Genomic DNA, 14,014 nt, shown 5'->3' with positions numbered 1-14,014 from the left:
TTGATGTCTATGGGGCTTACAGATCAGCCTAAATCTAGAAGCTCCCATTGGTCCCTACCTGTGATCCCCCTGTTCTGCGGATCACAATGGGTCCAGCAAGCAGGTCTCTCCCCTCCGGCCCACATTTATACTTTTAATGCCCCCTGTGGGTAGCGGATAAATGTAATTTATGACACATTAATGACCCTTTTTAAGTAAATATTGAAGGGCCCATAGTAATCACATGCAAGTGCTATGGTCCATTTAAATTGCTGATCACCCGGGGTGCTAAAATGTGGACCACAAAGGTTGGAATTGATGGAATTGTGTCCTTTTCCAGCTTTATATACTATGAATTGATCTGATATTGAAGGCTACCATTACCCTAATACCAGAAGATTCTTCATGACCGGTTTTGAGTGCAAATCTTTGTTTTTCCATTTAGGTTATTTAGTGATGTGGCGCTGATGAATACGGAAAAACCTCAGTTTAAGGTAATCTACAGAGAAGACTAAATACAGTCCCTGCTTTGTTTACCTAATTTTCAGTGACCCGTCACTTACATATTTCCATTGCCTAGTGTGTGTGACATGAAGAGTAGAGACATTGGGGCAGATTTACTTACCTGGTCCATTCGCGATCCAGCAGCGCGTTCTTTGCGGTGGATTCGGGTCCGGCCGGGATTCATTAAGGCAGTTCCTCCGACATCCACCAGGTGGCGCTGCTGTGCTGAAAAGCATCGGAACGCGCTCAAGTTCACCGGCCTATTCCTAGTGAAGGAAAGTGCAAGCTCCGCGACACTTTTTTTGTTTTAAATGCGGCGGTTTTTCCGAATCCGTCGGGTTTTCGTTCAGCCGCAGCCCCCACCCCCCTCCCGGTTTCCATTGCGTGCATGCCAGCGTCGATGCGCCACAATCCGATCGCGTGCGCCAAAATCCCGGGGCAATTCAGGGGAAATCGGCGCAAATCGTAAATATTCGGGTAACACGTCGGGAATACGCGAATCGGGCTCTTAGTAAATGACCCCCATTAACTCCGACCATAGACGTGTATAACATCCCGCTGTGTTATAGGGTTAACAAGGCTACATTTCTCTACAGGGTTTACAAAGAGTAGTGTAACCAACATTATGTGTCGTAAACATTGTTTTATATACAGGAAAAGATGCCCAATAGTGCTGGCAGGGTCACACTTAATCAATATTCACATACTGCCAAAGCCACCTATTTGGTCAACACCTTTTAAAATTTTACTTTTATTAATCTGTATTCTCTGTGTGACGAGAGTCTCATTAACAAACAAAGCAGTAATTGTTAACTACCTCAACGAGAACACTCCTGCCTATTAGTGTACACTCCTATATGTTCCTCAACCGGATCCTATCCATGCTGGGTAGGTCCCCCGATAACGCTGGGTTAACAAACAAAACATGCCAGGGGGGGCTCTCACTTTTGAGGGTTTTTAAGAATTACTCAGCCTAGGATTACTGGTGTGTAACTGCAGTAAACCCTTTTTGACGTTGTTATATTAGTGCACATAGGGTCCAACACGTGGATTGTAAGCTGTTGTTAGAATGGTCCTCGTTCCTATTGTTAGAGTTATTTCTCTTTAAAATGTTATTTAGTTTGTACAGATCATGGGTGACATCTACATTGCAAGATATATATATATATATATATATATATATATATATATATATATATATATATTGTAATAAATGGGGCTATATAGATATTATTACCGTATATAATGCATTAGCAGTAGGAGAAGCCTGCCACCCAGTGGTAGAATCATGGAGGTACACCTGGCTCTTACTGCAAATATACATTTTTTTTTTTACAATTTCTTTTAAGATTCCTACCAAGTTAAAAGAAGCCTTGAAAACAGCCAAAGAATGTATGGAGAAGAGGCTCGCCGAGGAGCAGAAATCGGTAATTATGAGATTTAAGGTGACATGAAATGACAGTAATATGTGCAGTGGAAAAATGGTGCATTATAGTGTTTTACATAAAAATAATCCCAGCTATCATAAAACAGAAACCACTTTATTGTGACTTTCTCCTTCCTTGTGGATGTGACATAAACCAAAAGTCCATTGGCAAGTGCTAACCTTCCCTTGTACATTTTATCAGATCTACCAGCACAGACGACTGACGCGAGCACAGTCACATCACGGCTCAGAGGAAGAGAAGAAAAAGAGGAAAATATTGGCACGGAAGGTAATTGATATAAGTCCTCAGCACGTGAAATATTTCTGTGGCAGGGAAGATGTATGAATAGCGCCACCTGCTGTTTTTATTGCACATGATTTTTGTATCCACCTGGCTAAGTATCCAGAGGTGGACACACAGGCTCAGTCTGGTTTCTATCTGTTCCCTTCTGTGTACATGAGGGATTCCTGCTCTTATCACCTGCTCAGCATCTTCTCTGACCAGAAGAGAAGACCCAGCAGCATAACAGTTGGATTTCCACACCAAAAAATCTTTTAAAAGGGCCCTGAAATCTGAGAATTTAAGCATTTTCTTTTAAAATGTGTATACATGTCGTTAAATCCAGCCCATAATGACAAAGTATATTTAGCTTATATAGATATGATTTATTTAAAACGGGGGAACTTTTTTCTTTTCTTTTTTTTGCAATTTTTGTTTCCAAAAACGCTCATCCTGTCCTGTTCTATCCTAGAAGTCAAAGCGCACAAACTGCGAGTCTGGAGAAGAGCAGTCCATGAAATGCAACAACTCAAATAATTCAGGTATGTGAGACATCGAATGGTCACTTATCTGCTGCATTGTCATCATAAAATCTGATTTCTACTTTATGTGCATCTTTACAATTCAGTGTCAGCACAAAGTAGGAATTATTATACCTTCATAGATTTTTGGATGTCCTCATATGTAGTTCACAACCTGCTCCTAGTTGCAGACGTCTTTCATCTGGATACATGTTGGATGTGAGCTCTGTGCATTGTCGGACTGGGTTCCCTTAGCCCCACCAGAGAATATTAATCTGGGGTCCACTCTTCAGTATCTGCCAGGAAATAGACTCTAGCCGCTCCCAAATTGGGTTGATTTGTGCTGGATCTTAGTTCAGTATTCAGTAGGGCTGAACCAGGACCCACCGGAGGATCCTCTGGTACTCTGGTGGGCCAGTACAACACTGGCTCTGTGTGTCCTTATCTCATTATATGTTATATCCACATGACAGGGCAGTGATTTCTCCTTCCCACTTGTGCTGACAGACATAATGCTGTGTGATTCCCCCTGCAGAGTTACCGCTCTCTCCTTTGTTTTCCACTGAGACGTTTCTCTCTTCCCATGTTGTGTTCTCCAAATGTACATTCTGGCTCAGTACGGTCAGTGTGATCTATCCCCCATGAAGACTATCATTTCCCCCCTCTTGCACCCTTCTATTGCCCATTTACAACCCCCCTAGTGGTCACAGAAAGTCAGACTGGAGCCATGTGCTGTCCTATTAGAAGCAGCAGCATAGCCATCTAGGTGAAGGAGTTACACAGGATTTTTATTGCATAATTTTGCACTTAAAAAGAGAAAATGAAACAAATTTTTGTACAAAACTATTAATAGCTTTCTGTTATATCTTCTGTATCTTCTGTTTTTGGTTATCAGGCTCTGGAACAAGTTCTCCTCTGACATCCCCTTCATCTCCCACACCACCCTCCACAGCAGGTCGGTACACACTGTGGTTTATATCCATCTGGATCCAGGTTCTGCTTGATGATTTGTAACCATGTAACCGCTAAATCATTTGTATTCTGTAACTCGGGGAACCTATCCCCCTAAAAATATGCAGATCACTTCCCCCAGATTTTAGAATTGGCACTGAGTATTGGGATGTACTAGGGTTATCCTAGTACGGGAGGCAGCACCTAGCGGGTCATTAGATCTCGTTACGTTACACAATATTGTAAAACTCTTTGGTTTCACGGGTCGTTTCCGCCTGAGAATGTGCTCAGAACCCCGGGAAGTCACCCCAATCACAATTCAATTTCCCAAAACCAGGTAAGTTTTACATGATGTTTGCTCCGTCTGCTTCTCACTATCCGCTCTCCTCCATCCAGCGCCGCTCATGCACGCTCTGTGTTCACTTCCGCAATCAGCGCATCATTGCCTTCCCTGGAATATCCAGCGCTGGGATATTTTAACCCTTTTATTGCCTATTGATGGTGTGGATAGGATAAAAGGGGCACATTTTAAATTGCATAATTTGCAATTTTAGAATATTTCCACCTAAAATGTGTAACATGAAGTCTTCCTATAATTCTATCTATCTGGATGTAGCTGCAGTATTAGGAAGCAGCAGCCCCACACAGCTCCACTTGGTATGCAGTACTCCAAATGTATTTGTGTTTTAGCTCACCGGAGGGAAGCAATAATTATTATTATGTCCCTCTTAATAGAGTTTTTCAATAGCAGCTTTTATCCCTATAGAGGGTATGGCAATAATTGGGATTCCAACCACTCAAACCCCCATTGATGATAGATAAGGGATCCCCGAGTTCCCTTATAACTATAAACCTATTTTATAGCTTGAATAGTTTTGTTTGGTGTAATATATGAAAAGTCACACAATATCCGTGTATATAGTGCAGCAGTATCTTCTATGTAATGTGTCTATAGACATCTGTAAGCACCTGATAAACAGCCACAGATGAATATTTACAGGTGGTTATTGGGTTTTAGGTGTAAATGTTCTTTATTTTATTGTTCATTCCTGCTGCTTTGTGCAGATTAGTGTGTACTCTAAGGAGTTGTATGACAATAGGAAGGGTTTTTTTTTTCCAGAAGTATGATGATTCTGGAAAGTGTTTTATGTGAGATGGTTCAATCTCCGATAGAGGGGCAGAGCTCGGCCGTATATAGGTCTCTAAGGATATGGAGTGGGATTTCTTTGGGTGCAGCCACACGTTCAGTTTTTCAGATGCAGTTTTTGAAGCCAAAAGCCGGTGCGGATCATAATAGGTGATGACTTATCATTAAAAAGTGCTGCTCCTCCTCTATTTTCACTCCACTCCTGGTTTGGGCATCAAAAACTTCACCTGACAAACTTAACGTGTGGACGCACCCAAACATTTTTATTGGACTCCTTGAAGAACGAAAACGATGAAATTCAACAGTTTGGGATCCATGAGATTAGAATTGGGTATAGGTTCCTCATACAGCTCCATATTGTTCAGCGCTGCTACATCTACAAGTATATCATATATATTAACCCCTTTGTGACTGATGGTCATTGGTGCCTGAATGTCCAGGTCAATATCTCTGGAAACTTTTTTACATCTCATAACAACAATTTTTACTTAGGGTTTTTTTTTTGTAACATGTGAGACTTTGATAGTTTTATTCATTAGGTTTTTTTTTTTTTTTTTTTTTAATAAAATTTGGCAATAATTGACTGCAAATGTGAAAAAATAAGTTGGCCACTGTCATGATGTTTGTAAACGTACTTTGTGCACGGGGCATGTGTAGATAGGACGTATATAGCCGTACAGCAGTCAATGTGTAACGATGTGTCCATAGCCATAATGGCTTCATACTACACAGCCCATATTATGGACACTAAGCCTATGCTGTCTGCAGGTTTGAGGAAAGGAACTTCCAGAATCCTAGGCATTATATATGATTCAGTACATTGTGGTCATGTGCCATGTTGTCTGGACAGCCATAATACGTATAACATAGGCAGATTACATCCGTCTGACTGATAACTAACACACAGATCCCTGAAAAGTAAGTTGTGTAGCAGCTGAGCGTGTCATGGATTCCAGAGACATGGCCGCCCCCATTGCCGCTTGTTTCCATCTCGCTATCATGCTAAGACATTGCCGCGCTTCTGCTCTATTGTCAGTCGCCTGTGTTTTACCCAACCAACATGGAGAATGTCATCCAACCTGCTTGTAAGAAATGTCACATTCTCATCATTTCTGTGCCAGTAAATGCTTTACGTCAGATACATGAAGCTGGGACACAGGGTGGTGCGTGACACAGGAACACTCTTATTTGTGTGACTTCTTTTGTATGTATCGTGGCAGTCATCCATATTGTCATAGAGCTAAGTTATATAAGGGTTTGGTGTTCTGCAGCAGGAGATGGTGACCGGTGTGTATAGGCCTTGCAGAGTACACTACATGACCTCCATTCCCATAAGCTGTCAGTCAGGGTGTCATGCAGTGTACTCTGCAAGGCCTATTCAGACCTGTCACCAGTAAAATTCTGACTTCTGGTGACAGGTTCCCTTTAAGTACAGAATGACACCATGACTTGTCCTCCTGGAAGCGCTCCGACCACTCACACCCTCCCAGATCCCCCTGCGTGTACCTCTGTCTAATATAGGAATGCAGTGACATAGGTGATCCCATTAAATAGACACGGTTTTCCTTGGCTCACATTGCCCATATACACAATCTGTGAGTGTTGTGTGTATTTTCTGTCATAGTATCTGGCTCTCCTTGCCTCCTGCTTATAAGAGCTGGTAGGGAAGAACCTGTTACAAGCAGGAGGCTGTATCCGCATCACATGGGATTACACCGCGGTGTGCGATCTCAGTTCTATGTCGCTGATATATCACTATTGGCTTTCGCTAGTACTCTGAGAAATTGCAGTGATGAGACTCCACCCCTTGCCAGAGGCATGATGGGTAATGGGTGTTTAAGCAGCAATGAGCAAGAGTAGCAACATAGTTCTTTAATCACAGTCATTGCTGCGCTATATAGGAAAAAGCAAATCAATGGAAGCCTCCTGCTACACGAAGTATCTTGCAATTTGTAAAAATAATAATCTTTATATAGCGCCATCATATTTCTTAGCGCTTTACAAATCATAGGGGACAAATACAAATATAATATTACATTGCAGAGTACAAACAGTCACATGGAACAATAGGAGTGAGATTGTGGTTTTTTTTTTTCTTATTATCAGTCTGTATGACTGTATGACTACATTTCTAGCACAGATTTAGCTGTAGAACATGTTTATGTTTCCCCATCCTTCTCCCACATCTCCTGCGGGTTATGTTATGTACTACCGCAGGCTTGTCAGTGTCTGCGTATACTGTGGGGAATCTTCTGCTGGATTCTGGTAGGAAACACTTTCCATGTGGTTGCTTGGCGCCATCTTCTGGCGGCTTTGTCTTCTATAAAATCTACTACTAATAAGTGGCAGCGGAGCAGCCATTCTGTAACCTCGGCCCATGCTGCCTCCCTGAGGGCACAGTCTGGAAGGAGAAGCTGCACTTTCTTGAAGGGGGGGGGGGGTCTATACTGTATATTTAGTGTATTCTTCCACCCCATACGGGGTATAGATGAGAAAGGATGTGAGAGAGGGATAAAGGGTTATAGGAAAGCCCCTTGTTATGGATATAAGGATGTATTCACATGCGGCAGATTTGTTATAGAACATTGTCCATATATTAGAATAGGCCCACTTGTCCCCAAATGGGACTGGCCCCCAGCAGTGTGACAATAATACTGTCTATGTGTTTTGTCTCTAATATGTGAATAATGACCGCTGTCCTCTTTTCTCCCCTCTGCTGTCTTCACTGTAGAGCATGCATCATTTTGAACGTGAATTATCGGTAAAGTAAGCAAAATGCTTCATTTCACTTAAAAAACGCAAATAAGTACCAGTTGTGACCACATGAGGGCAGTGCTGAGTAACGCCCTGTCACCCCATTTTTTTATTTTAAATTCCTACAGAATTTTGGTTTCACCAATTTTACCCGGTTTCCCATTTACATTTCACCCATGAACAAGGGGAAGAGGTACTTAGATTTTTAGTATAATTAGAAAATGTGAGCTTTTTAAATTTTTCCTTAAAAGGGGTCTGCTACATGTAAGCCACTTAAAGGGAACCTGTCAGTTAAATTAACCCACACTAACTAAACAGATCTTTGATTACTTCTATTACACAACTATCCCTATATTGTTTCTCCCCATACATTTGAAGTTCCACAGTGTGATCGTAAAGTTGTCTCACCATCTATGGTGCGTCTCATCATCATCTTTCCATTGAGCAGGAAGGACATGAATATGATGGACTCAGCTTAACCATGCAGTTTCTGTGTGACTTGCTGAAGAGAGTTCCTAAGGGAGGGAGGAATTGGCGAGGTGCTTACTCGCTGAAGAGAAATAAAGTTCTTCATTCCCCCTCTTTAAGGAATTCTCTTCAGCGAGTGAGACAACCAGTGTGTCTCTCATTCCTTAGGAACGAATGATGTAGCAGGGCCGAGTTGGCTCAGGTTAAGACAAAGCAGGCCCCAGTCAATCAGAGAGGCAGGGCTGAGCTGGAAGAACTTGGATATGAATAGATGGTGTGAAAACTTTATGAACGGACTGTGGAACTTTACAGACATGGGGCGGAACAATATAGGGATAGTTGTACTACCATATAATAGCAGTTTAGTTAGTGGGGGTTAGTTTAACTGATGGGTTCCCTTTAAAGGTGTCTTCAATACAGCCAAATCTCCTGCAGCATTTTACAGTGATTCATGGGTATTCAGGTTGATGTATGTAGGCTGTCCATGTATTACACCGATTTCTTAAGGCTGACACAGTGGGTATCTAAGTATTTGTATGCATGCAGTTATTTGATGGAGGCGACTGTTTGACTCTTCCTCAATTGAAACTCCTCCAATACAGGAGGGAAGGGGCTTGCACCCGCATTGCTGGGGCCGGATTAGGGTCTAGAATGACTATTTGCTGTAGTTCAGGGGCAATTTGGGTTGGTTACCAGTAGAGGACATCCTACCCATGGGATGATACACGTGGCTCAATGGTTTGTAGTAGTAAAGTTATAGGTATTTTCCATTGGGTGATTGTGTAAGCCCTTTATATGGAGGAGCACCAGGGGGCAAATTCCCCAGTTCCCATGAGGGTCAGTCTAAGGCGCAACTGACTGTGGTTGGTTCATAAATCATGGATTTATTGGATCAAACCTAGAACTGAACTCGGCATATTGACAATTCATAAGATAAAGTTTTTCTTGATGTAGAAAGTGATGCATAGTCTGATACAGAAAGTTGTATCTGTGTAAGCATCACATGACTGTGACAGCAAGCAGAGATCTTAAAGGGGTTTGCCTATGAAACAAAGTTCTCAAATCATAACCCCCTACTGATGTTTACACAATAAAGATAATTTTTAATGTTACTCAGATTTATTGCTGTTTTAGCTCCTATCACTCTGTGATGATCAGTGTAATATTTCAGAGTGTGAGCGGGGACTCTCATACCAGACACTTCTTAGATTATAAGGGTATAGGTTTATCTACACTTTTATTTAGCTGCTGACAGATCAGAGATGATGAGATTCATAAGATGGATAAAAAACACAATGCACTCTCAGCTCTGCTAACTCACCTATAACACACACACAGTCAGCTCTGCTATATGCCTTCCTCCCTGGATAAAGACCTTATATCCTCTGTAGCTTGTAGAGTAAGGCCCCTTCCACACTAGCGAGTGTGATGCGATGAACTCGCATCACACTCGCAACGCAAGCTGCCGGGAACGCACGGCCCGAACCCTGCACCGCGGGAGTGAACTGACATGCTGAGTTCACTCCCGCGGTGCAGCGTTCGGGCCGTGCGTTCCCGGCAGCTTGCGTTGCGAGTGTGATGCGAGTTCATCGCATCACACTCGCTAGTGTGGAAGGGGCCTAAGTCTCTGCACACTGCTGCAGGAAGTGCCGGTGTCTGAGCTGTTCTGGTAATGCAGGGGGGAGGGACAGGAGGCAGAGAGCACTGCAGTGTGCAGACAGGAGAGGCTATTCATGAGAATAATCTGACCATAGTCAGGAGATTTACAGTCGTATCCTAGGTGTATCCGAAATTGTAAACACCAGGACTGATAGAGACAGGCTGGAAATATATCTGTTCAATGCTGTATTTTTGTTAATAACAGTGAATTAGAGAAAGTGTTATTTTGTTATCCTGAGTATATTTAAGAATCTTTTCTTCGTGGGAATGAATACTCCTTATACAATCTTCCAATATCTATTCCTTATTGTTAATCTTATTACACCTAGCATTTAGTATTTGTATTTCAAGACCAGCATTATACATCTGCACATGGTTATGGGATAGTAAATCATAGATTAGGGGGAGAGGTATATACCAGCAGTACAGGCTTATTACACCAAGTTCAGCATTTTAGTGTGGTGCCATGTTGTCTGCACTGTCACAGGTTTTAAGGATATGAGAGTAGAGATTTAAAATAGGTTACATTTATAGCATTCAAGCGTGTAGGACTGTGCTGCAATTTCAAACACAGCCTTTCGACAAGAGGGGGCGCTGTGTTTTCGCTTGTTTCCAGGTGGTCTGTCTTAAAGAGCCACAAAAAAGAGTGGCCAAGTATCTGCATGCACCTTCTGTCATGGATCTTCAATTCTACTGGAGAAGTGTCAGATGTGATCTTTAGGGTCTGGTCTATGAATATGTGAAGGTTAATGTGATATAACTTAGCAGAGAAAAATGCTTCTTTCACCACTTATCCGGCTCTTTTCCTCCTCCCACTTCCAGAAATATACTCTGAAATCTGCTGAATCCATCTTCAGATTCATAGGCACAGATGTACTAGTTTCTGTATATGATCCTTATGATGACACTGAGTGGCCGCTTTATATTGAACATTCCCCTTTTCTTGCTGTGTGGCAACCTCCCGAGCCGCCGGTCCTATTTCTGCCCATGTTTGCAGCTCGCCCAGTCACATTGGTATAGTAGTGACTCTTACATGCCGATGACACACAAGCCACAAACAGTGCACACAGTGGAGCGCACCTCGTATACTCAAACCGGTCTATTGATTAATGCAAAGTTTCTTTAATGGAAATCTTCCATCACAATCCATCATGATAAACCAGGGACTGTGACTTTTGATATTATACTAACGAGTTGGCGCTCATTATAATGAGGTAGCCCGAGATGTGCTGCCGAAAACGGTATGCATTTGTATAGGAAGGCGAGAAGGATTCACTAGCTTGGCCACCAGCTAGTTAATCTGTATATCCTTATTGTATGGGCCCCAGGAGGGGTGTAAAAATACCACAGCGGCTCAGAGGTGACAGCACATGGACAAGGTGCACCATGTAGTGGACTTAAAGGGGTTGTCCACTTTCAGCAAATAATTGTTTGTGTAAGTAAAAGATAAACAATTGCAACATACTTTCTGTATCAATTCCTCAGTTTTCTAGATCTCTGCTTGCTGTCCATCTATAGAAAGCTTCTAGGTTTACTTCCAGTGGACAGAAATCGTGTCCATGGTCACACAGGTGCACGGCTCGTTATATCACGCAGCTCCTATTACTCTCTGTGATACTAACGAGCCGGGCACCTGTGTGACCATGGACACGATTTCTATCCACTGGAAGAAACTTTCTATAGCAGGAAAGCAAGCAGAGATCTAGAAAACTGTGGGGAATAGATACAGAAAGTATATTGCAAAATTGTTTAACTTTTACTTTCTGCAAATAATTGATATGGTTTGTGTAAGTGGACAAACCCTTTGGGTGCGGTCACACGTCACGTGCGTTTAAAAACCGCATTGCAACAGCTGAACAGACGATTTGCCAAATTAAACAGCTGTTAACGCATGTGTTAACAAACATATGCGTAAACAGCTGTTTAATTAGGAAAAATATTCAGCTGTTGCAATGCGTTAAACGCGACGTGTGACCGCACCCTGAAAGTAATACTCAATACATATTTTGTTTGTTTAAAAATAGGCACCAAAAAGGGAAAAAAAAAAGTTCCGCCTCATCCATGTCCATCTAATATTCCTCTATTACCACAGCTGTGCTAGGGTGAAGTAATTTCAATGTTTTTTTGTTTGTTTTTCTTCTAAGGGACAACAACCTTTCCGATCCCAGTCGCCCCTCCTCCTCCCCCTCCGCCGCCTCCCCCTCCACCAGTTGCGCCACTTTCTCCTCCAAGCAAAGACGTGCCAACTGCGCCGCCCCCTGTCAATGGTACGGACCGCGGAGCCTTACTCAACTCCATCAAGGGCTTCAAGAAAGGAGGGCTGAAGAAAGCCGTGACCAATGACCACAGCGCCCCCCGGATCAGCTGAGCGCGGATGTGTATGACCCGGCCTGTCCTCTAGTCACTTGTTTTATCATTTTATAACTGGATTTCATTAAGAAAGCCTCATGTTTTAAGAGATTGGGAGAAGGAAAATAGAGGAGGCCCCTGATAGAACCGCTCCAGGGTATAGTCACTGTGTCCAGAAACACCTCATGCCTTGTGGATCATTAACCCTTAGGGAGGGTAGAGGGAACCAGTCCCCTAGTGGCTGATATTTTACCTGTACAATGAAGGTGTCTGTGGTTGATACTTCCCTCCATCCATGAAGAAGCCATTAAATCACGTCTATCACCAGGATGAAGGATTGTAAACCATGTACACTGACATACTGGTGTGTGCCCCCTCTGGTGGGATCCATTCTTTTAGCTTCTTTTGTCCTTGTTTTTAATGAGAAAAAAAAAAAAAGCTGTAACATTATGCAAATGAGCCCAAGGGGCTCCAATCTCCATTAACACCCATGGAGTCTGGAGCCCCTCAGGCTCATTTGCATAAGTTGAACTTGTACATAAGAAGCTAAACGAGCAGATCATATGTGTCAGTGTGCTTCAGTTACAATCCTTCATCCTGCACAGCAGATCCATCTATTACATACAAGTAACTGGAATATACTGTAAGTGGAATATACACATTGTATATGTGTCATATTCATAGGATATTCCATATATTTCTGACAGTTTTAGGATCTGATTTCTGTCTTACCTGGTAACAAAAGCTCTAGGGCTCTCATAAAAGGGAATGTACAGAGCCACAGATAGTGGCCACTTTCCCAGGGAAATTGGAAGGGGGGGGGGGGGGCACCTAATCTGGTGGCAGGTGGTGCAGGTCTTACATCATACACATTTTATGGCATATCCTGCTGTATACACTTCTGTAATACATCCAAAATCCGTGTGTTGTCAAAAGATATATTAGAATACACTGCTCAAAGTAAAAAGGATTGGTCATGTTCAAAGCCAACATGCCCTATCATTTCTTCTCCCTATAATTTTCCTTTGGGCAAATAATAGGGAGATAATATTTGAGGTATAGAAGGACATAACCCCTAGTTACAGAGATCCCCCAACTTCTCTTGGAGTTCACTTGTACTGGTAATAAAAAAACAAGTTGTTTCAGTCAAATACTGATTTGGTGAAAAGTGAGATTTCTCTATAATTAGCACAATAATGAAAACCTAGAGGACAACATTCCACGATGGCCCCCAGGGTTCTGTATTCCCCTTTAGAACAGTCAGATGTGTTTACATTGATCACTATAGATTACCAGACCCCATGATAGCGGGCAGAGGAGGTCCTGTCACTATGGAGGGTACAGCTGGACACTCAGAAGAAGCTCATTTCTTTTTTTTGCACTTTAAATCCAATTTCTGAGGGATCTTGTGTATGATTATCGGCTCAGTAATACAATGTATATTCAGTCATATTTTTATTAAAAATAATGAATCCAACTTCTGGCCTCGTGTGACTTTTTTGAAATTTTCGATTTTACATTACAATCAGGTTTTCCCTCAATTTGTGGGGGATGAGGCACAATGATCAGCTTTAGGTCATAATATAACTAAAAAGGGGTGGCCTAAGTTTTAGCATCCTCTGGGGCATAATCTGATCTGGGACTTGGACCCTATTTATCATAGATTCAGTTCTCACTAATGAATGCAGTGGTTGGACGAGCATGTGTTGTGCCATTTCATTAAACACTATAGGAGTGTCATAGTTTGCTGAGCACAGCGCTGGGGTATCTCCATCACGGTAATTTATTTATTCCACCTGCTTTTGACCATGGATGTTGGGGCAGATCTATGATGAGGCAGGCAGACATCTTGATGCCTTGGGTCCATTAGATTTATTATAGGGGCTTAGACAGCTCAATCAATGTGGTTTTATTTAAGCAATAAGGTGTTAACACCTGGAGAGGATATGCAACTTTTGGACTGGAGCAGGGTTTGG

The 14,014-nt window shown here is 42.3% G+C and overlaps 1 protein-coding gene across 4 annotated transcripts in view; it reads left to right on the top strand.

The window, feature by feature from the left end:
* Positions 1-13,515, top strand: part of PXK (PX domain containing serine/threonine kinase like) — a 50,006-nt gene extending 36,491 nt beyond the window's left edge. For 2 of the 4 annotated variants that reach the window (XM_072128141.1, XM_072128142.1), the window contains exons 13-18: positions 425-473; positions 1,833-1,910; positions 2,112-2,198; positions 2,662-2,731; positions 3,606-3,665; positions 11,834-13,515. In XM_072128141.1, coding sequence (XP_071984242.1) covers positions 425-473; positions 1,833-1,910; positions 2,112-2,198; positions 2,662-2,731; positions 3,606-3,665; positions 11,834-12,057 — 568 coding nt within the window. In that variant the 3' untranslated portion in view covers positions 12,058-13,515. Of the gene's footprint in view, positions 1-424; positions 474-1,832; positions 1,911-2,111; positions 2,199-2,661; positions 2,732-3,605; positions 3,666-7,539; positions 7,575-11,833 lie in introns of all 4 variants that reach the window. The other 2 variants (XM_072128143.1, XM_072128144.1) reach the window with 2 other exon arrangements.
* Positions 13,516-14,014: the final 499 nt, after the last annotated feature.

The sequence above is a fragment of the Engystomops pustulosus genome, chromosome 10, assembly GCF_040894005.1.
Source record: "Engystomops pustulosus chromosome 10, aEngPut4.maternal, whole genome shotgun sequence".
In the NCBI taxonomy this organism is placed as follows: domain Eukaryota; kingdom Metazoa; phylum Chordata; class Amphibia; order Anura; family Leptodactylidae; genus Engystomops; species Engystomops pustulosus.
The sequence above is the reverse complement of the archived record's forward strand: the minus strand, read 5'-3'. Positions and strand labels throughout refer to the sequence as shown.